Below are 24,102 nucleotides of genomic sequence, written 5' to 3' on the forward strand. Positions count from 1 at the left end.
CATCAATATGTCATCCACTCCTACAACACAGTGCCCAATTCAGAGTACAATAAGTAAAACTGGGCCAACCCCCACTTCCTATTTCAGCTCTCAGGCTGTGTGCAACTTCTCCCTGCTAACCATGCTTTTCTTCCATCGCCTGCCAGTTAAAACCAAGGCCAAGTTCATTGACTACCTTGTCTATGAAACCTAATGAAGCTTACTGTGACCTGTTTAACACATTTTTCCACAGGACATAGTTCCCTGGGGCAACAACCATAATCTCCATGGTTGTTCTCAGGCCTACATACAAAAGAGAAGCATCCAAATTAGCTATCTCCACATAAAACTAAACAACAATACCAACACCAACATCACCAGCACTGCCAGCAAAAACTAGGACAAGGTAAAAGTCATTCTCTAATTGGCGAAGACACGTGGGTCCATATAGATAATCTCAGGAGATAACAGAAATGAAACAACCTTATTAACCATCTCAGGAATGTAAGGAAAAAATGCTATCAGTTTCACCATTTTGCTTGTTTTCATTTAAACAAACTTTAAGGAGACACCCACTGTGTGCCAGGCATTGTGCTAAGTGCTAGTAATGCAAAATAATAGACTCAGGGCTTGTTATGCCAGTCTCTATGGGCCTGATCTTGGGGCTGAAGATAAAATGGAAGAGACTCTGTATTGCCACCTTCTGTGGTTGCATATACCCTGTTGGGTGCTCTGAATGCCGGTCACTGTGGCCAGCTTGGACTGTGATTAATCTTCCAGACCAGTTTGCAGACCCAGACACCTATGCCAGCGGGAAACTGGTGAGTGGGACCCTATGTGAGTATCCTGAGAGTATAAGAAAGCATCACACGGACAAGGACACCTGGAAAACCTACTACTGATCACCACACACCAGCAACTTTTCATGTTTCCCTTTTTCTCCTCAAAGGTAAACTACACTGAAACAATTCTGCTGTAGAGCTAACATTTAAGGCATAATAAATCCTTTTGAGAGTCTGATGAAATCCATGATCTTTTCCCTAAAAATCTGGACATATGCACACAATTTTTGCCACATTTCTAAGAAGTTCATTTATTCCCTGAAATAAAAATCCGAGGTTAAATAACAATTAAAATCCCTGCTTTAATGTGAAACTGTATTGGTGGATACAACAATAGTGATTTATAATAAAGTCACTAGGTTCTCCCTATTTTCCTTCCTGTGGTTAGTGATGTATTTATTTAGAAGTCATAAGTACAGTCTTCTAGTGACATTTTTGTGAGCACAATGACTCATTGTAAAAATAATATTTCTACGTATAACATTTTTCTTTCCTCCACATAGTTCTCTGGAAATTATCTCATAAATTGTTCCAGGTTCCCTAGAAACTGGATTAAGGAATATATTATTGCCTTCCTTTACAAGGAAGACATGATTCAAATGCAAAATACAGAAGAGTCTGGGAAAATGGCTGAGATATTGGGGAATGATTGAATTCAGTCAGAAATCAGAATTATTTCACTCAACAGGGAGTTATGTATTATATGCCTGCTATGTGTCAGGCATTGTACTAGGCATGGGGTCAGCTAGCTCTCAGCCTGCTATCTGGCCCCCAAGTCTGTTCCAAGAGGAGAAACTATTTTCAATTTGAAAATTGACTGGAGAAAGTACAGTATCCCTAACTCAGTAATAATATCCTACATTTTAACGGCATACACGGAGACAGTATAGTGTGGGTTGACACAATTTTTGAAAGTAAATGAAACTGGATTCAGATCCTGATTTCAGCACTTATTGAATGGCCTTAGTTAAATTCCTGAAGCTTTTGATCTTTAGTTTTCTTATCTGTAAAATAGAAATTACTTTTAGAGGCTGGGCCCACAGTGGCTCATGTCTGTAATCCCAGCACTTTGGGATGCTGAAGCGAGCAGATCATTTGAGGTCAGGAGTTCAAGACCAGCTTGGTCAACATGGTGAAACCCCATCTCTACTAAAAATACAAAAATTAGCTGGGCATGGTGGTGGGTGCCTGTAATCCCAACTAATTGGGAGGCTGAGGCAGGAAAATCGCTTGAATCTGGGAGGTGGATGTTGCAGTGAGCTGAGATTGTGCCACTGCACTCTAGCCTGGGCAATAGAACGAGACTCCGTCTCAAAAAAAGAAATTACTTCTAGAGCAAGAGTTAGCAAACTATAGCTCTGTGGCCCAAGTTCAGCCATATGTGTGTTTTTTTGTGTGATCCTTGAGCTAAAAATGTTTTCTGCATTTGTAAAGGGGTATAAAAACAAACAACAACAATCAAACAGGAAAACAAGGAAAGCAAAAAAGAATATGCAACAGAGACCCTGTGTGGCTTCGAGGCCTAAAATACTTAACATCTAGCCCTTCACAGAAAAAGTTTGCCAACTCTAAAAAAGTTGGCAACTCCTATTCTATAGTCAGAATGCCTGCATTTGAATCCTTATGGCCTCTTACCATCAGTATGATCTTGAGCAAATTGCCCAACTTCTGTATCTAATTTTCCTCATATGTCAAGTAGAGATGATAATAGTACTTATTTTACATGATGGGAAGCTGCATATGTTAATATGCTTAAAATGCTGAGAAAGGAGACTTATATATAGTAAATATTTAAGAAATGTTAGCTATCTTTATTAATAGCATCATTACCACTGTCATCAGTTATTCAAAAATACTTGTGAATATTAAATAAGATAGTGACCATCAAACAAATAGGTCAGTGCCCTTCTCACAACAGCTTCTCAATAACTGTCAGCTATCATTGCTGTTGTCATCACCATCACCATCACCATTATCATCATTATAATTTTCAAAGCTCTTTCACATACATCATCCCACTAGAAGCTCCCAGCCACCCTGTTGTTGCTGTTGTGATCTCCCTCTGATACATGAGAAAATGAAGCTTGGAGAAATGAAGAGTTAGATACTGAGCCAGGAAGAGGCGGAATGTGGACTAGCGCCAGAGATTTTGCATTCTGGACCAATGTGTCCTCTTTCCACACCATACTGCCTCTCCATCAAAATATCTAAGGATCTGTTGTTTGTTAGTTTTCTCCAAATGATGTACTTTGCATCCTAGGAGCCTGACAAGGCAGGCAAACATGACTATGTTCCTCCCTGGCATGGTTATGCAGACAGGAAGCTGGGATAATTGGATTGCAGCCATTTGGTCTCAGGACTGCATTTGTAACCAGCCAACTGCTGATGACCAAGCCTAATGGATAAAGCCCTGACCAAACAAACACAACCCCCGTGTAGGAACTTATTGTTTATGCTGCAGAGCTGGCTTCAGAATGTGCCAGCACTCAGACTGCCACTACGACAAGCAGAGCTTTTGGACTGGGGAAATGTTCAGGTGAGGAGGCAAAACATTTTTGACAGCAGATCTTGTGTAGTCAGATCAGCACCGTTTTATTATTTGGTGTAGGCCAAAGGCTATGGCAAGACTCATTTAAGCAAAGTGTGCGCAAGGATTGATGTTTAAACAAAGTTAAGATCACAGTGGTACAGCATTAGAGTGAGTTGATGACTATAAAAAAAGCTAACATTTTGAAGTTAGTTTATAAAAGGAGTCACATATCTTCATATCACCCTGTTGTTTCTATAGTATTTAAACCAGCTTTAGCTCAGATTTTTTTTTAAGTCAGGAGATTCAAATAGACTTTACTGTGGAGCAGTATGTAAATTTGTGTTTCCTGGTATTGTTGCTGCAAAAATAATAAAAATTATGTTTAAGAAGTGTATTCCTCCACTTCACACTGCTAATAAAGACATACCCAGGACTGGGTAATTTATAAAGGAAACAGATTTAATTGACTCACAGTTCCACAGGGCTGGGGAGGCCTCAGGAAACGTACAATCATGGCAGAATGGGAAGTAAATACATGCTTTTTCACTTGGCAGCAGCAAGCAGAAGTCCCTAGCAAAAGAGGAAAAAAAGTCTCTTATAAAACTATCAGATCTCATGAGAACTCACACATTATCATGAGAAAAGCAGCATGGGGGTAACCGCCCCTATGATTCAATTACCTTCCACTGGGTCCCTCCCATGACACATGGGGATTATGGGAACTGCAATTCAAGATGAGATTTGGGAGGGGACACAGCCAAGCCATATCAAGACTCCTCAGAATTGTACTTGACGTATAGGGCAGAATAAATAAAATACACTTTGTAGACAGGGTTTTGCCATGCTAGGATAAGCAAATGGCATCTGCTTCCAACGACGGAAGTAAGCTGTGCTTAGAAGAAGTTCTGAGACTTGTTCCCCAACTGTTGTGACACAGAGCTCTCAGTCTGAGGAAGGGGACAAGAAGACCTCCCTTCCTAGAAAGACATCCCTATGGATCCCTATGGTGGGATAGATTTAGTTCTTCCTTCTAAGGCAAAGACAAACAAGTGTAAGGTCTTATAACTCAATATTTGTAGATAAGACCATTTTAAGTGGCCAAGAGTTCCTGCCAGAGTAAAGGAGATAGAAGTAATGAGGAAAGCTGGGGTTCTTAGAAACTCAAAGCAGGTCTGGGAGCTATCCAGGTGTTTGAAGCACTCTAAGCCAATGTTCTGGGATCCCATGTCTCTACTGACCTCTTCTCTTTGTTGGCTAACATAAGCCCTTGTCTTCTTGCTTTTGAGTTTTCCTAACACCTGCTGCCAGGCAGTTGGCTAACCACCAACCAATCCCTGGCCTGTCACATCACCATTCACACAACAGCTAACACAACAGCCACCTGGCTGCTTCCTAGGCCTGTGATCTACCTCAGCTCTATCCCAGGCTGAGAGGCTAAGGCCTTACCTGTACCAAACATATCCAAACTTAAGAATGGAAAGATTGACCTTCTAGAATAGGCTGTACCGTGGTCATTTAAAGTTTTCTACATTGTCTGGGAGGTGGGGTTTGGGGGGAATGTGTAACACTCCTTTTCACCATACCAACCTCAAGGCTTTGTGGTGAGTAGAAAACAAAATAATGGATGTCCAAGGGCTTTGTACAACTATGGTTTGCAATACAAATGTAAGCGACAATCTCTGTATGTAAAAACATATGTTAAAGTTGGTGTGGTTTTACATGGTCATTCGAGCCAGTGAAAAATGCAAGCAGCCAGAGGTCTCAGGAAAACTATACTGTTAATTCAGCAAGGTTGACATGAATAGGAGACTGTGGATAAGGCATGTTATACAAATTATACAGTTTCTGAAAATCTAAACTTTTATTTTATAGTAATACCTTAGATTTCATCTTAACATTATTGTGTGACATTAATCACATTTGTCATTTTAAAGCATGTTGTGGTGAAAACAAGTGTTCATAAGCATTATATCCTCTTCTGAAATTTTCACAAGGAAAGGGCTGTGGTTTTTTTTTTTTTTTTTTTTTTTTGCCAGAATTTCCTCAGTAATTTCAGACATGTCTATATTATCTACATGGTGCACACTCAAAAATTCAGTCATCTAACTCCTTAGGTGGCTGGGCGCAGTGGCTCACGCTTGTAATCCCAGCACTTTGGGAGGCCGAGGCGGGCGGATCACGAGGTCAGGAGATTGAGACCACGGTGAAACCCCGTCTCTACTAAAAATACAAAAAATTAGCTGGGCGTGGTGGCGGGCGCCTGTAGTCCCAGCTACTAGGAGAGGCTGAGGCAGGATAATGGCGTGAACCCGGGAGGTGGAGCTTGCAGTGAGCCGAGATTGCGCCACTGCACTCCAGCCTGGGCGACAGAGCGAGACTCCGTCTCAAAAAAAAAAAAACAAAAAAAACTCCTTAAGGGTTGCATCCAAAAAAACCCACCATTGTTACCTGAATTTAGGAAGAAATATTAAATAGACATGTAAAAGTTGTTAGGATCATAATTAAATAATTATTAAGGTCTAATAAAATAACATATATATGCCAAATATTGGTGATTTGTAATAATTTATTATATTATCTCATGTGTAATTCTAGCTCCACGCAGGAACATTCAACACCGCTTAATTGTGGGAGATCAAGAGTGAAGGAATGGTTTTGGCTACCCTTTGTGCACTGAAATTCAATAATCCTGCTGCTATTTGAGTGAATGGATCCTTATTGCCTTGAAGTTTAATTTTCAGAGAAGCATGACATGCAGATACCCAGATATTTAAATTTTCAAAAGATTATTTAGAGCCCATTGAAAGTTTTTGAGTTTCTTTCTTAAATTTTCACGCTGGCATATGGATTATGAAATTGGAAATTTTCATAAAATAGACATAGTTTTCAGATGGTAACACTAAGAGAGCTTTGTTAGTTCAGGATACCAAGTCATACCATCAGGCTAATGAAATACAAGACAAATCAAGTTGAAGGAAGAAAAATTGGAGATCTAAATGACCATTTAATCATGTACTTAACTTAAAGTTGCATTAAAATGATGCTAGCTGATATTTATAAATGTTATGCCAGGAATTATTTATACATGATGAACATGACTTACTTCATTTGCTATTCACCATAACTCTCTGACGGAGGGTACTGGTATTGTCTCTATGTGTAGATGTGGAAATTGAACCGTAGGGAGGTCTGAGGTTGCAAGGCTACTTAGTAATGGAGCTGGGATTAGAATTATGGACGTTTAACTCTCAGCCACCATTGCTCAGTTAATGGTCAGTGAAATAACTAACTGCGCTGAATGAGTACGTCATGGCTCCTTTCCCCAAAAGGTCTGTAATTTATCTGAAAACATGCTATTTCAATTCACGTGCAGTTGCATTTAACAAGCCACAGTGGCTTATATTGTTAAATGAATTGCAGAAGCAGAAAGTGCTGTTTGTTTAAAAGAAGGAAAGGGAGTATCACATTGAGACAGTCAGAGATGACTATACGGAGGAAGTGGCCATATATATTCAACTATATTTTCAAAGCTCCTTCAACATAGACATATCATGGAGATTAGCTACAGGAGGGAAGAGGAGGCTGAGTTTCCTTACTTGGTAAATTAAGGTAGTAATGTGTCCTGTGAACATCCCAAGTTGTTGCAAGACTCAAATGAAACACTAACTTAAGTGTGCTTTTTAGACATACACTGTGGCATAACCATGTTGTGCAATAATTATGCTCCCCTACTTATCCTCCTCTAAAAGCACTTTAAGAATATTGGCAAACTCATTTAGGCTGAGATCATGTGTCTACTAATCTCTATGTTTTTTTTTTTTCTTTTTTCTTTCCCAAATTCTGCTTGGCTCTCCCTCATCTGTGGCTGTTTTCTGTTTCAACTAAAAGTGGCTGTTCCCCTGTCTCCAGCTTCCTCCTGCTCTTCTGCAATAGACCAGTTCCTGTCTAACTCTGAAAGTGCTCTGTAAGTCTGTCACTGTCTGTTGTGAGTCTGTCTGTGTCTGCCTATTTATTTCTTTATACAAAATATCCTTAAGTGTCTGTTTATACTTCTGTCCTACAGGACAAAGTTAAGGGTGCCCAATTGTTGGCACAGACCTGCCAAGCCCATATTAATATTGTTTCAGTGGTTTATTTAATTTTCTATTTTTAAATGTTTTAATGATGGGTTTGGCTTCTTCCCTGTTCTGGGAGCATGGCCTTCACAAGCCCTATGGGAGATGAGCACTGCGATGGAGCTGAAATCACCCAGTATAACTGTGATTCTTAGAAGTCCTCTCGTCTGGATTACCCCCAGTGCTCCAATTCACTTCTTTATCTCCTTGGCTGTAAGTGGTGGACTCCTTCATACTTCTTAAACAATTGATCGTGACTAAATAAGGTACTTTTTTAAAAAGTTTTCTAAAGAGACTACTTTTTAGAGCAGTTTTAGGTTCACAGCATAATTCAGGGGAAGGTACAGAGATTTCCTATATGCCTCCTTACCCCAGGCACAGCCTCCCCCATTGTCAATATCGTTTTCCAGAGTGGTAAATTAGTTACAACTGATGAACCTATATTGACACATCATTATCTCCCTGAGTCCATAGTTTACATTAGAGTTCATTCTTAGTACTGTACATTCTGTGGGCTTGGACAAACACATAATGACATGTATCTACCATTGTGGTATTTTACAGAATAATTTCATTGCCCTAAAAATCCTCTGTGCTCTGCCTGTTTATCTCTTCCTCCTCCTCCCCCACCCCAACGTCTGGCAACAATTGATCTTTTTATTTTCTCCATAGTTTTACCTTTTCCAGAATGTCATATTATTTAAATAATACAGTGCATAAACTTTTCAGATTGGCTTCTTTCACTTAGTATATGCATTTAAGATTCCTCCATGTCTGTTCACGGTTTGATAGCTCATTTCGATTTGGCACGGTATAATATTCCGTTGTCAGAAGCACTACAATTTATCCATTCACCTACTAAAAATTTCTTGGTTGCTTTCCAGTTTTAGCAATTACAAATAAAGCTCCTGTATACATGTGTGCAGGTTTTTGCATCAACATTTTCAACTCCTTGGTGTAAATACCAAGATGCTCAATTGCTGGATTGTATGATAACAATATGTTTAGTTTTGTAAAAAAACAGACAAAAACTGTGTTCCAAAGTGGCTAAACCATTTTACATTCCAACCAATTTTGTATGAATTACTGTTGCTCCTCATTCTTGCTAGCATTTGATGCTATCAGTATGATGAATTTTGATTATTTTTATAGGTGTGTAGTGTTGTCTCATCTCCATCTGCAATTCCCTGATGATATATGTGCAGTATCTTTTCATTTGCTTATTTGCCATCTAAATATCTTCTTTGATGAGGTGTCTGTTAAGGTCTTTGGCCCATTTTTAAAATTAGGTTGTTCATTTTGTCATTATTGAAATTTAAGAGTTCTTTGTATATTTTGGATAATATTATGTCTTTGGTATAAGGTATGTCTTTTGCAAATATTTTCTCCCAGTCTGTGTCTTGCTTTACCATTCTCTTAACCTCAAAGAGCAAAATTTTTAATTTTAATAAAGTCCATCTCATCAATTATTTCTTTCATGAATTGTACATTTGGTGTTATATCTAAAAAGTTGTCACCAAACCAGCAGTCATCTAGATTTTTTCCTAAGCTATCCTCTAGTATTGTCATGGTTTTTATTTTATATTTAGTTCTATGATGCATTTTGAGTTAATTTTTCTGCAAGATATAAGGTCTGTGTCTAGACTCTTTTTTTTTTTTTTTTGCATGTCAATGTCCAGTTGTTCTACCACCATGTGTCGACAAGACTATCTTTTCTCCCTTGTATTGCCTGTGCTTCTTTGTCAAAGATAAGTTGACTATATCTACCTTGGTCTGCTTCTGGGCTCTCTATACTGTTTCATTGATCTCTTTGTCTATTCTTTGGCCAAACTATACTGCTTCGTTTACTGTAGTTTTATATTAAGTCTTGAAGTTGGGTAGTATCAGTCCTCTGACTTTATTCTCCTCCTTCAATATTGTGTTGGCCGTTCTGGGTCTTTGTCTCTTCATATAAACTTTAGAATCCGTTATTCTTTGTCAAAAAACAAACAAATAAAAAAAACCTCACTGAGATTTTGATTGGAAATGCATTAGATCTATAAATCAATTATAAGCCTTGACATCTTGACAATATTCAGCCTTTCTATCCATGAGCATGGAATATACCTCCATTTATGTTCATATTTGATATTTTTCATCAGAGTTTTGTACTTTTCTTCATATAAATCCTGTACATGTTTTACAATTTTACAACATTCCAGTACAAACTTGAAAAGCAGGCCAGGGGTGGTGGCTCATGCCTGTAATCCCATCACTTTGGGAGGTCGAGCTGGGTGGATCACAAGGTCAGGAGATGGAGACCATCCTGGCCAACGTGGTGAAACCGCATCTCTACTAAAAATACAAAAAAAAAAAAAAAAATAGCCGGGCATGGTGGTGCATGCCTGTAGTCCCGTCTACTTGGGAGGCTGAGACAAGAGAATTGCTTGAACCCGGGAGATGGAAGTTGCAGTGAGCCAAGATTGTACCACTGCACTCCAACCTGGACAGCAGAGTGAGACTCCGTCTCAAAAAAAAAAAAAAAAAGAAAGAAAGGAAAAGGAAAGCAAAGCAAAGCATTGGTGATAGCGGACATCCTTGACTTATTCCTGATCTTAGGGGAAATATTTCAGTTTCTCACCATTAAGCCTGGTTTTAGCTGTGGGTTTTGTGTAGATTTTCGATATCAAATTAATAAAGTTCTCCTCTAGTCTTAGTTTACTGAGAGCTTTTTAAATCATGAATTGAGGTTACACTTTGTCAAATGTTTTTTATGCATTTATTAATATAATCATGTGATTTTTCTTTTTTGGCCTACTGATATGATGGATTACATTAATTGATTTTCAAAAGTTGTATTTGCCCTACATACCTGAGATAAATCCCACTTGGTTGGGTGGCAATTCTGTGTATACATTGTTAGACTTGATTTGCTAATATGTTGTTGATGATTTTTGCATCTGTGTTCACAAGAGGTATTGATTTATAGGGTTTTTTTTTTTGTAACGTCTTTGGTTTTGGTACAGGATAATGCTCATAGCATGAGTCAGAAAGTATTCTCTCTGCTTGTATCTTCTAAAACAGATTGTAGAGAATTGGCATAATTTCTTCCTTCTATGTTTGGCAGAATTCACCAGTGAACCCATCTCAGCCTGGTACTTTCTGTTTTGAAAGGTTATTAATTTTTATTCAATTTCTTTAATATATATATAAGCTTATTCATATTGTCTATTTCTTCTTGTGTAAGTATTGGCAGAATGTGTCTTTCAAGGAATTGGTCAATTTCATCAAGGTTATCAAATTTGTGGGCATAGAGTATTTTGTAGTACTTGATTATTCTTGACTATCCCTTTAATGCCCATGGTGTCTATAGTGATGTCGCTTCTTTCATTTCTTATATTAATAATTTTTGTTCTTTCTCTCTCTCTTCATTTTTGTTTAGACTGGCTAGAGTTGTATCAATTTTATTGTTGTTTTCAAAGAACTAGCTTTTTGTTTTATTGATTTTCTCTATGAATTTCTTTTTTTCAGTTTCACTGAATTCTCCCTTAATTTTTATTATTTCATTCTACTTACTTTGAATTTAGTTTCCTCCTCTTTTTCTAACTTCCTAAAGTAGAAACTTAAATCACTGATTTTAGATCTTTCTTCATTTAGTCCAAAATATTTTATAACTTATTTTGAGATTTCTTTTTTGATCCATATGTTATTTAGAAGTGTGTTGCTGAATCTCCAAGTATTTCAGAATTTTCCACCTATCTTTCTGTTATAGATTTCTACTTTAATTCCACCGTGGCCTGAGAGCAGACATTGTGTAATTTCTATTCTTTTACATTTGTTAAGGTAAGTTTTATGTAGAATGTGGAATATATTGGTAAATGTTCCATATGAACTTAAGAAGAATGTCTATCCTGGCATTGTTGGGTTAGGTAGTCTGTTGATATAAATTTTATTGATTCATAGTACTGTTGAGTTCAATTATGCCCTTAACTAGTTTTCTGCCTTCTGGATCTGTTCATTTATGATAGAGAAGTGTTGAAGTCTTCAGCTATAATCGTGAATTTATCTATTTCTCCTTGCACTTCTTAGTTTTTGCCTCCTGTATTTTGGTGTTCTGTTCTTAGGTGTATGCAGTGTTAAGGATTATTATGTCTTCTTGGAGAACTGACCCCTTTATTATTATGTAATGCACCTCTTTATCTCTGATAACTTTTCTTGCTCTGAAGTGTGCTCTGTTTAAAATTAGTGTAACTGCTCTCATTTTCTTTTGATTAATATTACCTTGGTATATACTTCTCCATCCATCTACTCTTAATCTATATGTCTTTATATTTAAAGTGGGTTTCTTGTAGACAACATATAGTTTGGTCTTACTTCTGATCAATTTTGTCAATCTCTGTCCTTTAATTGGTGTATTTAGGCCATTATCATTCAAAGTGATTCTTAATATAGCTAAATTAATTTTTTGTCTTCTATTTGTTGCCCTCATTCTTTGTTCTTATTTTTGCCTTCTACCCTTTTTCTACCTTTTGTGGTTTAAAATAAGCATTTTATATTATTCTATTTTCTATCTTTTCTATCATATCAGTTTAACTTCTATTTTTACTTTTTTTAGTGGTTGCCCTAGAGTTGGGAAAACATATTTAATAACTAATCCAAGTCCACTTTCAAATGACACTATACAACTTTTTGGTAGTACAAATACCTTATAATGACAAAATAATCATAATTCCTCTTCTCATCCCTTATTTTATTGCTGTCATTCATTTCATTTACACATAAACATATGTACAGATAGTCACCAACTTATGATGGTCCAACTTAACAATTTTTCTACTTTATGATGGGTTTATCAGGATGTAACTCCATTGAGGAGCATAAAAGCATGTGTAATTAATAGATTATTGCTATTATTATTTTGAACAATCTGTTATCTACTTGAGCAATTAAGAATAAGAAAAATAAAAGCTATTATTTTACTTCACTTATACCTTCTCTGATGCTCTTCCTTTTTCTACGTAAAACTGAGAATCTGGCCTATTTATTTTCCTTCCATCTGAATAATGTCTGTGAAAATTTTTTTCTTTTGCAAGGCAGGTATACTGGCAACAAATTCCCTCAATTTCTATTTGTCCCAGAAAGTTCTTATTTCTCCTTTACTTTTGAAGGATAATTTCACAGGGTTGGAATTACAGGTTGCCATTTTTTTTTTCTCTCAACGCTTTAAACATTTCACTCTACTCTTTTCTTTCTCGCACTGTTTCTGAGAAGTTGGATGTAATTTTTATCTTTGCTCCTCTATAAGTATTTTTCCACTCTGGCTTTTTGTCAGAATTTTTTATCTTTGATTTTCTTTAGTTGGAATATGAAATGCCTAGTTGTAATTTTGTTGGCATTTATCTCAGCTTCCTGGATCTATAGTTTGGCATCTGACATTCGTTTGCAGGGAAATTCTCCATGATTATTTATTCTCCATGAAATATTTCTTCTGTTTCTTTCTCTCTTTTTTCTTTTTCTTGTATACTTGTGGTGCACTTTTTTTTAGTTGTCCCATAGTTCTTGGATACTGTGCTCTGTATTTTTTTTCTGTCTTTTTTTTCTTTTCAATTTTGGAGGTTTCTATTGAGATATCCTGAAGCTCAGAGATTCTTTTCTCAACCATGCTTAGTCTACTAAGTCCATCAAAGGCAGTCTTCATTTTTGCAGCAGCGTTTTTGACCTTTAGCATTTCTACTTGGTTCTTTCTCAGAATTTCCATCTCATTGCTTACGTTACTCATCTGTTCTTGCATGTCATCTACTTTTTCCATTAGACCCTTAGCATATTAATCACAGTTGTTTTAAGTTCCCAGTCAATTCCAACATCCCTTCCATATCTGATTCTTGTTCTGATGCTTAAGCTGGCCTCTCCAACTGTGTGGGTTTTTTGTTTTTTTTTTTTGCCATTTACTATGCCTTGTAATTTTTTCTTGATAGCTACACATGATGTCTTTGGTAAAAGCACTTTAGTAAACAGCCACCCTATTTACCGATACGGTGTTAAGGTATGGGGGGAGGGGAATGGTTTGTAGTCCTGTGATCAGTTCTCTGTCTTCTAGAGAACCTGTGCTTCTGGGCTGTGAACTTCACACGTGCTTCTTAGTTTGTCACCCCCTTTGGTTCTAGGATGGCTTAAGGGGGCTGGAGTTGGATATTTCCCTTTCCCCAAGGTCAGCTGGGCTAGATAAAATTCTAATAGGTTAGGCTTGCTACATGTTTCTCCTGAAGGCAGACATCGTTAAGAACAGAATGCTCTGGAATATTTCAAAATAATTACTTCCCTCCTCCCTGTCAGAAGCATGAGGGGATTCTTCTCAGATATTTACAGTGAAATCTGGTTGAGTTCCTGAAGGTGAAACTCACCAAAGTGAGAGGTCCCCTATTATTGGCCTCCCCCCTCGAGTTTTTATCTCTCATATACTTATCCACTCAGAGGCTCTAACAGTCTATCAATTACAGTCATGCCAACTCCATGCCCGTGCCTGGACTGTCCTCACTGCCCCTACAGTCAATGCATCAGCAGATCCTGTCAGCTCTACCTTGAAGCTATATCCTGAATCCAACTACATCTCAATACCTCCACTGCTACCAACATACAGGACTTCTAAGCTCCAGAAATGCGAGATAATAAATTTGTGTCACCTGAAGCCACTAAGTTTGTGGTAATTTGTTGCAGCAGCAACAGGAAGCTAATACACCTCCTAATTTGCGCCTGGGTCTTCACTCCAACCTCACTCTAGTCCATTCAACACACCACAGCCAGAATGTTCCTTAAAAACATAAAGTCTTCAGGAACCTCCTCTGCTCATGACCTTGGCTGCCATCCTACTGCTTTTAGGACGAGGACAACGGTCCTTAGTGTGGTAGGTCCCTGCTGACTTTGTGCCCTCATCTTCGGCTGATGCCTACTTTGTTCCCTTCTCACCACATGGGCCTGCCCCCAGGACTGTGGGCCTTTGCTCTTGCTGGTCCTTTTGCCTGCATCCTCCACACCCTGGCTTGGTGAGCCCCTACTCAATTTTCAGTTCTCATCTCCTGTCGCTTCCTCAGTGACAGAACCCTGACACACTAACCGAGATCTCATCCCCCTCTGACATGCTCTCATAGCATCACCAAATACCTCTCACTCCTGACACTACTTGTAACTGTAATGTTATAGCTGGCTGTGGTCTCTCACACTACACTGCTAGCTCCATGAGGACAGGGACGGTGTCTCCATTCTGATATCTCCAAGGCATGGCACTGTGCCTGGACTGTTGTAAGCAATAAAAAAAATATTTTAGTAAATAAGTGGCTGAATGAATAAATGTCTAGGATTTGTGTTCGTGCAAAAAATACCAACTGTAAAATCTTTGTTTCCAGCTAACAGAACTCTGGCTTTTGTGAAACTGCCTTAGTATTGAATCTCTTTAAACCAAGGCACTTTATATTTTAATGATATATTAAATATATATTAAAATATATTATATTTTAATGTTTTAATGATATATTAAATATATATTAAAATATAATATATTTTAATGATTAAAACATTTTGCAAACCTCCCTCCTCACCCAGTCTTTGTGAACACTGCCTTGCAGGAGAAGGCTGGGGTGATTTATAGTAAAGTCTAATCATTTCCTGATAATACCAGGCTGGGCAGGCAGAGGGGGCTATTATTACGCTACTAATTACCACATCCAAGCTGCTCTAAGTGCGATGCTAATTGCTCAGTGAATGAATTGTAGACTCAGGTAATTACCAAATGTAATGTGGCTTCCGTCATGTTTGAGTAAATTAATGCAAATGGGGGAAGCAACCCAGCTTGAAGGGAGTTGCCGCTTGCATTGCTGTTGCTTGGGAAACAGCAGTGTTTTTTTATTAGATGTGAAACTGCCCAGGTATACCCGCTCATCTAGAGTTGTCTTTCCACCAAAGCAGCTGTGAGAAGGCAAGTAAGATCTCGCACCAAATGGAACAGGGAGACTTTTGCCACTCTGACAGATGATTGTCTCTTTCTGGAGCTCTTTATCTGTAAAGCCATTTACAGATAATGCCAGGCTAGGCAGGCAGAGGGGGGCTATTATTATACTACTAGTTCCCAAATCCAGGCTGCTCTAAGTGACCTTAATTGATCACAGGGTTAAGGTTTCCTTAGCTCTGTGATCAATTAACAAGTGAATAAACATTTGTTCAGTTACTAAGGAAAGGATTTCTGCACTGAATTGGGAATTTTGTACTGAGTTCAAGTTCTACCTCAATCATCAGATAAGAGCAAATACTTTTTGGCTGGCACTATTCCAATAAACATTATATATGCATTATCTCATTTAATGTCTACAACAAGCCAGAACATTTGTGATAATTCACAGAATTAGTAAATGGCAGAGCCAGGAGTTGAACCAAGGCATTCTGCCTCAAGAACCTGTATTCTTAACTATTCTGCATTTATTTATTTCTTTGACCCTAGGAAACTCACATTTTCTGAATCTTGTTTTACTTACCAGTGAAGATTCCTGCATCCATTGTGTGTCCAGCCCTTCTATTAAGGCATTTGTAGATGTTCACTTTCACAACAAAGGTGTTAAGGAGGTGGGAGTAACTTATTTGACCATGACTCATAACTAGTAGATGGTAATTTGGGATTTGAACGCTATTTGGTTTGCCTGCAGTACCCTGTGCTTTCTTTTCTCTCAATATTTCCCAAATTGAGGATGTTTAGATCCCCATGAATGGGGCTACAGACTGCTGGAGGTTTGCACACTCCAGTTAGAGACAGTGCATGAAGTTAGCCAGCAACAGCGGAGTGAACATGAACGCAGCTGTGGGCTCTGAATTCACAAGGCAATGTAAGTTTATAAGGTGGCCAACCAGGTGATCCCAGATCTGCTCCTATTATTTATTTATTACCAAAGTGAAAATACCAACTTAAAAATATATGCTTGAGTCATGGAGACTTGGGAATACTCAAACCCAGGGTATGTCTTTATAAGCCAGACTCCGGTTGGGATGTACTATCCTCTGCTAGACTCCTGCCAAGGAAAGCTTGGACTAGTTCCTCCTTCCTGTGTCTATCAGCCACCGTACCGTGGTGAGAGGAACCACTCAAATGCTTTACAGTTGAGCCTTGAACAACATGGGTTTGAACCGTGTGGGTCCACTTACGCATGGATTTTCTTCTGCCCCTGCCACCCCTGAGACAGGAAGACCAACCCCCCTCTTCATCCTCCTCCTCCTCAGCTTCCTCAATGTGAAGATGCTAAGGATGACAACTTTTATGATGGTCCACTTCCACATAACAAATAGTAAATATATGCTCTCTTCTTTATGATTTTCTTAATAACATTTTCTGTAGCTTACTTTATTATAAGTACAAAATATGCATTAACTGACTATGTTATCAATAAGGCTTTCAGTCAACAGTAAACTACCAGTATTTAAGTTTTGGGGCAGTATGTGCAGATTTTTCAACTGCACAGGGGATCAGCAACCCTAACTTCTACATTGTTCAACGATCAACTGTAATTGGAAAACGTGCCCATCTGCTTACTCTCATATCCACAGAGAGCTGTTGCCTTTCAACTGCTCTCTGGAGAAAGGGAACCTCCATTTGGAATATCCACTCCATTCCCACACTTCTTTTCTAGTTATTCCTGACAAGTGACTCATTAGCACATGAGAAACAGATGCTTATGAGGAGAGATGTGTGAAAAGCAGGCTGCTGTAGAGGTTGCCTGCATTCCACGGCAGTACATCTTTTTACGTGGTCACAGATGTCTGGTTGCCTTCTCAACTGGGACACCTTTTTCATGTGACCTCGGTGTAGGAGAAGGTGTCATTGCTTGACAGTGAAAGTGATCTATTAGCCATAGAACAGGGCAAAGGTTCAGGAGTGTGTTCTGAGGTTAAGGGCACGGGCACCATGCACAATGTAACCTTAGATAAACTGCGTAACTGCTCTGAGCCTCAGTTTTCTAATCTGTAAGAACAGTCTAAGTAGAGCACCTGCCACTTAGCGAGTGTAAAAGGTAAATTGTATACATGAAATAAGGTATGTAACTTCCAAAAACGGTACCTGGCACACATCCTAATGTCTTCATAAATTGAGCTGTGTATGATTTCTTAATATTGTCATTCAGGTTTCTCCTGCACAAACATCCACTTCAGGGATATCCCTGCACCTCAGATACTAAAGCGCAGCCCCCATTTCCTAGGGCTGTTTGGTCCTGAGCCCTTGTTTGAAGACTCATACATAAGTCATTAAGCAATGCTGCTCAGGGGCAAGAGCAATGGGGAAGGGGTTCCTGGCCTTGGTCCTGGCCAGGCCTGTGCTCACCCATCATGACACTCAGGAGACTCACTCAGCTGCTATGAGCCTTACTTCTCTCATCTGTATAATACCAGTCTTATCACCTGCCTTGCCTGGCCTGCAGAGTAACTTTGATTATAACAGGAGTCCGTGGATAGGGAAATCAATTGGTGTTGCTTTAGTATGCATATTTGCCAAAAGAGGGCTTTGTGACTCTGGTAAGGGAGAAGGGAAAGGCAAAGTCAGGGAGGCTTCTATATCTTGAGGCCAGTTAAGTTTCATCCATAAAGAAAATACAAGAGAAAAATATTTCTCAGCCACTAAGGCTATATGTACATCATCATCATCATTATCATTATCATCATCATCATTACATACTCTTAATTCAATGCAGAGGAGCAAAGTGAGGCATAGAGAGATTAAATAATTTGCCAAATGTCACAAAGTTGGTAAGTGGTGCTTTTTAATCTCAATAAAATAGTAAAATTAAGATTAAAAAGTAAAAAAAAATAATTTTAGCTTCAACATATTAAGCTTCTACTATGTGGCAGACTCTGTGTTAATGTTTTTCTTACATTATGTTATTTAATCCACAGAGCAAAGCTATGTGGTGGGTATCATTACCCTCAGTTACAGAGGTATAGAAAGTGATGCATAGAGAGATTAAATAAGTTGTCAAATATCACAAAGCTGGCAAGTGGTAGAGCCTGAATGGGAACTAGGTTTGCTTGACTCAAGTGAGGGTCATGGTTACTATTCTGCATAATGCAGCCCTCTAGCTGACGAGACAAGGCAAAGGGAAATAACCACACATGACAGGGCCTGAGAAAAGTTGTGAAGGCTAAACCTTTTGCAGAATTAAGTACGTCAGAAAATGGCTACTGGGAGTTATATTTCTATATCCAGAGTCTGACCATTCCTCACCACCTTTACAGCTACTTCCTGGACCAAGTCACTGTCTTCTCTCACCTGGATTATTGCTGTAAACTCCTAATTGGTCTCACCTTCCACACCCTACCTCCATCCCATATACTCACAATAGAGCATCCAGAGGGAGTCTGCTGAGAGGCCATTCAGACCATGTCGGTGCTCTGCTCAGACCCCTCACACGTAGTAAAAGCCAGAGCCTTATAGGGATTTTCAAGCCCACCCTCGCCCACTTGGCCCTGGCTGCCTTGCTGACGTCAACTCCTTTCATTCCTCCCCTTACTCTTTCTGCCTCAACCGGCTGCATCCTTGAGGTTCTTCAGATACACCAGGCAGGATCGAACCTCAGGACCTTTGCATCTGCTGTTCCCTCTACCTAGAATGTTATTTTCCCCGATAGGCACATGCCTCAGTTTCTCACTGTATCTCACAGGGCTTGGTCAGTAGACAGAAACGGCCTGGGTATTTAAACACCATTTTAACATAAAATGTTGCTAACTAGGCATGTAGTCATTAATTACTGAAAGAATGCTCTGAAGTATTATGGAGTTAGCAACTGCAGGGAGCAACTACTCGCTCTAGGGCTGAGAAAATAGATAAAATAATCACAAAAACTTAGACACTTAGAATAGGGACCCTACTGAGCAGAAATTTAGACCTTTGAGAAAGGGACTGTCTAGATGAACCTGATGTTTCTGAGGGGCTGCTGTAAGGCTGGTTCTGCAAGAGTTAGAAAGACTAACCTGGACTCAGCTGCTGCTCCAGGAAAGCACTGCCTCTGCTGGGGTAAAGAAGCATTCCAGGAATGACATGTATAGGAACCACAGCAGATAGAAAGCTCACAGGAGCGAGCCCCTTTCCTTCCTCCAGCTTCCACTCCCCTGTGACATCCTGTGTTCATGGAGCTGGACAAGAAGTCAGCCAACAAAGCAGACATTTGGTTTTCAGAATGGCAAAGCCAAGTATGCAGGGCGTGGTTTGGAGGCTGAGCATCTACGACTCACTAGCTGGGACTCTAGCTTCCCTAAGGTCTTGCATATCTCACTGGGACCCTTCCTGGCCACCCTAGTTAATAGTGGCTGATCTGGCCCTTTCTATCTCTTTTCCCATTTTATTCTTCTTAACACTGACCTATCTGGCAAGTAGTAGCAGATGCTTTGGTTCTGTATGTCACATCTGCTTGGCTCAGCTCTCTCTCAACAACAGCTATGGTGGATGGTTCTGTGAGAGCTCGGACTCAGGCCCTTCACTGAGGCCCTGTTCTTCAATTAACACCTGCTTCTAGCCAGCTAAAGGGACTAGTTATTCTAGATTAGGGTTTCTCAATCCTGGCACCGTTGACATTTTGGGCCAGATAATTCTTTGTTGTGGGAGGCTGTGCTATGTATCGTACAACATTGATCAGCATCCCCGGTCCCTACTCGCTAGGTGCCAGTAGCACTACCTCTTCAGTGACAACCAAAAATGCTTCCAAAATGGCCCCTGGGGGACAAAATGCTCTCTGCTGAGAACCACTTTTCTAGACTTATACCTAGTCCATGGGCTATGTGAGAACCAGTTAAGCACATGGGTATTTGCATGAGCTAGAGTGGGTTTGATTGGATGTGTCTTCATGTATGACCTATATTCCTGTGGGCATCACTAAACTTGACTATGCATTATTTTGCTCACATGTAAAATGAAAATGATACTATCTTATAGGGCAATTATGGGGATTAAATAATTTATGGAGAGGGCTTAGTACAAACCAATTTGTCAATACAAATCAACAATAAATTATTGTAACTCAAAGCAAAGCATCAATGTAAGTCATGAGAAACTACCACCAAGTTGTTTTGTCAACATATGATGCCAAATAGCTGACTGGTATTTGTTTGTTTGTCTCACTGAAAGTGCTTGACACTGGCCTCAGAGAAATGAGTGGTGAACATGCTTCTAAAGTCTGTAGAAATTTCATAGGAATGGCTGCCAGATGCTAGAATTTGGGTAACTGATGATGAGACTCGCCTGCAATTGGGATGCATTTAAAGGCAATTAAGATATTGAGTGCAATTGTATGACACTGCAGAAAAATAATAAACACTTGTCAAGTAGTAAATTTCACTCTGATGCTTAGAGTCAACTTGCTGTTTGATTCATCTAATTGATTTACTGTTCCAAATGGCACCAAAAGTAATGAAAGTAACAAATATGGTTACATTGTATTTCAGGCTCTGAGTGGTTTATTCATCTCAATCAGCAGTCAGAACCCAAAACTATCCCTGGTAGATAGGACGTAGCATATTCAGGTACAGCTTGAGGTGGTACATAGGGTTCATTCTGATGAGTGACACAAGAATCCCAGGCTTTGTTGGCAGTAAGAAATCTGGGTTCTTGTCCCAGCTCTGCCACTTACCCCCTGTGCACTCCTAGGCCTGTCGTTTCCTCCAGGACTGTTTCTCCACATTTAATATGAGTAATCTGGGTGCAGTTCATTTGGTTTTCTATCTCTATGAAGTATCACCCCACCCCCACTCCCACTTCACAATACCCTCAGAAGTATGCAAAGAAAGGAAGTCAAGAGTAGAAGGAGTACTCTTGACTTTGGTGCAGTTGAAGCATGCCTTTTGAATTCTCATGCCTTCTTTCCTTCCTTTCTAGGTACACCGTTCTGCACAGTGGACATCATCAGGAACTCGAGAAACTGCCCATACACAATGACCCAGAATCCCTGGAATCATGCTTCTGATTGAGGACATGGCTCACAACTTAGCCATTCATTCGCATTCATGTTTGCATGAACAGGTCACCCTGGCATCACTCCTGATCCTCATCACCACCAGTGAGGCACGAGGCAGTAGGGGCTGAGAGCCCAGAGGAGGTACATGGAGGACAGTGTTGGGGGGTAGCTGAGGCCAGAGCCTCGAGGGTCTCAGAGTTGTGAAGAAACTTCAGGCATTGTCAGATTCAGCCTCCCATGCAAAGCAGGAGTAGCATCTTCTATTTCATCCCTGAAAGTTGGTCAATCTCTGCTTATACACCTCCAGGGACAGGAGCTCACTACCTCCTAATTCAGGCCCTTTTATTTTGGAGAAGCTCTCATTATAAGGAATTTCTTTCCTTTCTTGGAACACAAACCTGTTGCTGCTCCAACTTCCATGCAGTTAGCCCCCACTTTCCCGTGAGAGGCCTTAAATACTGGAAGAGAGTAATCTGTCACCATGCCTGTGAGTTTTTTTTATAAACTGAACATCTCCAGTTTCCTCTCCATTGTGGCCATCTTCTTCTGGACATGCTTTGGTGGGTGAATTAATCATGCTTCTTCTAATAAAGTTAGGTTGATATCAATGCCAATATGTCTATCTAGAAGCATTGACATAGTGACAAGTGAAGTGTCAAGATTTTTGGCTTATAGCCATGAATATTTTCCTTCTTTTCCTCCTTGGGAATAGGTTTTGGAGATTCCACTTAGGTTTTGGCTTCAGAGCCATTACTAAAAGGCATCTTTGCAGCTTGTCTGATGTGTGTGCGTGCATGCACACATGTGTGTTTAAAGTTGACATTTTCTTATTGGCATATTGATGTTGAGGTCATTAGAATTCATTTCATTTCTATGGCAATGGGAAAAGGATCTTACTTCTTTCCTGAGAATGTTGATTGAGAATGACCTTATAACCCAGAGTCTGGGAGGGAAACTGACTTTTCTTCACCTTTGTCAGCATCTTATCCTCTCGAAATACCTATGGAGATGCTTCTCTTTCTCAGTCAAAGCAATCACCATCTTCCTTCATCTTGGGGGTAAATTATATACTCAGCTTGAGGGTCTGAGGGCAAATTTTTAAAGCTGCCTTTCTTTTGGCTGCTGAGCTGATTTTTAAAAACCCCAATGAAAGGATTTATTACTGGTCCTCCCTTAGTGAGACAAAGGGAACAGGGCATGTGGGCAATGTTGAAGTTCATATGTAACACGCTTTTGATTGAGGACATGCCAGGAGTTTAACAGCAAGATAAAGATGTGCCAGGAGTTTAAACCTCACAAGTTCTCTTTGCCCTTCTACTTGGTCTGTTGATCCTTCTTCTTCCTAACTGATATCAGATGCCACAATTGCCTCCTTAACCCTTATTTCTTCCATGAAGGTAGAACCCATTAGCCGGCCCTCTCTCTTCTTTCTGTGCCCAGGTATGGTGAGAAGGGATAGTCAGACACCACAGAGGAGACTAGGATGATCACCTTTCTGGTTTTAACATTCAAGTCCCTTATCCCAGGAAACTCCATGGTCCCGGGCAAACTAAGGAATGTTGGTCACCACACTGATGGGACCTCCCTGTGTTGAGGATTAATACCCATCCCTCCTCAGAGTGGATTCTCTTTCTTCTCTTTTTCATGGAAAAAGCAAAGATTAGTGAATTTGGAAGTCCACAGTTCTCCTTTCTGAAAATGGCTCTCTTCCCATCCAACAACGAAACATTTCTTAGGGAAGGACTAAAACAGGGATAATAAGAACCAGATAATAGTGCTTTGAGGTAGCTGGTAAACTTTTTTTAATGCCACCATTGTTGACAGGATCTACTACTTAATACATACATGCATACACATATACATAACTACAGTAGGATTTCTCCCTTATGAAATATTTCTTTCCCAGGAGCTTAGTAAGCATATCTGCTTATGTAAAATATTATTTCTCAGTGGCAGGTCTTCCATATTAAATGGGAACTTGGATTCAATAGAGACACAAAGATTACAACATAGGGAGGAAAATGAGATCTCACTATATCACAGGACTCTTCTTAACTCTCTAGATGTGCTTGTTAGCCAGCCCATGATTGGTGTCTGTAGAGGTCACAGGCACCCTGGACCAGGGAAAAGACAGCAATTGCAAGAATAGTACTCCTTGTCATTGTCAAGAAACTGGTCTTTGCAGAGGAGAGCCTCACAAGCTTGCTTTGTTACCACTTTGGACTAGGGCTGGGATGCTGTGAGTGATTCATCAAATGCCAACATTGGTGATTTACAGGACAGGGTCAGACTTGTTCTGTGTGAGCAGCTACTAGCCTTGCCTAGGAATCCAGGTAATTTAGCATGTGTATGAAAGACTCAGAAAGAGAAGACTTATAGCTTGCCCAAGGAAGGAGGAGACGTATACCTTGCCCTCTTCTCTAAGAAGGCCACCCTCTTCCAGGAAGCCTGCTGTGTCAAGAAGAGAAGCATCTGAGGAAGAGGATGATGTGCTGCAGACATGTCTGCCAGATTGGCCTTGACAATCACTGGGGTTGATAAATGCTACAATCAGACTATCCCCATGTCTGGGAGAAAGGAAGTTCACTGTGCCTCCTCTCCACTTGACTCTCCAGGCTGCAAGACTCTTCAGCTCTGAAACTAGAGAGGGATGCACCATTCTAGTCTTCACCATTTACAGCTAG

At 39.7% G+C, this 24,102-nt stretch overlaps 1 protein-coding gene across 1 annotated transcript in view; it reads left to right on the forward strand.

The window, feature by feature from the left end:
- The window catches only part of HTR4 (5-hydroxytryptamine receptor 4), a 200,525-nt gene extending 178,740 nt beyond the window's left edge, over positions 1-21,785 (forward strand). Inside the window, exon 7 of the mRNA XM_063643231.1 lies at positions 21,340-21,785. Coding sequence (XP_063499301.1) covers positions 21,340-21,427 — 88 coding nt within the window. The 3' untranslated portion in view covers positions 21,428-21,785. The remainder of the gene's footprint in view (positions 1-21,339) is intronic.
- Positions 21,786-24,102: the final 2,317 nt, after the last annotated feature.

This window comes from Symphalangus syndactylus, chromosome 7 (genome assembly GCF_028878055.3).
Source record: "Symphalangus syndactylus isolate Jambi chromosome 7, NHGRI_mSymSyn1-v2.1_pri, whole genome shotgun sequence".
NCBI lineage: Eukaryota > Metazoa > Chordata > Mammalia > Primates > Hylobatidae > Symphalangus > Symphalangus syndactylus.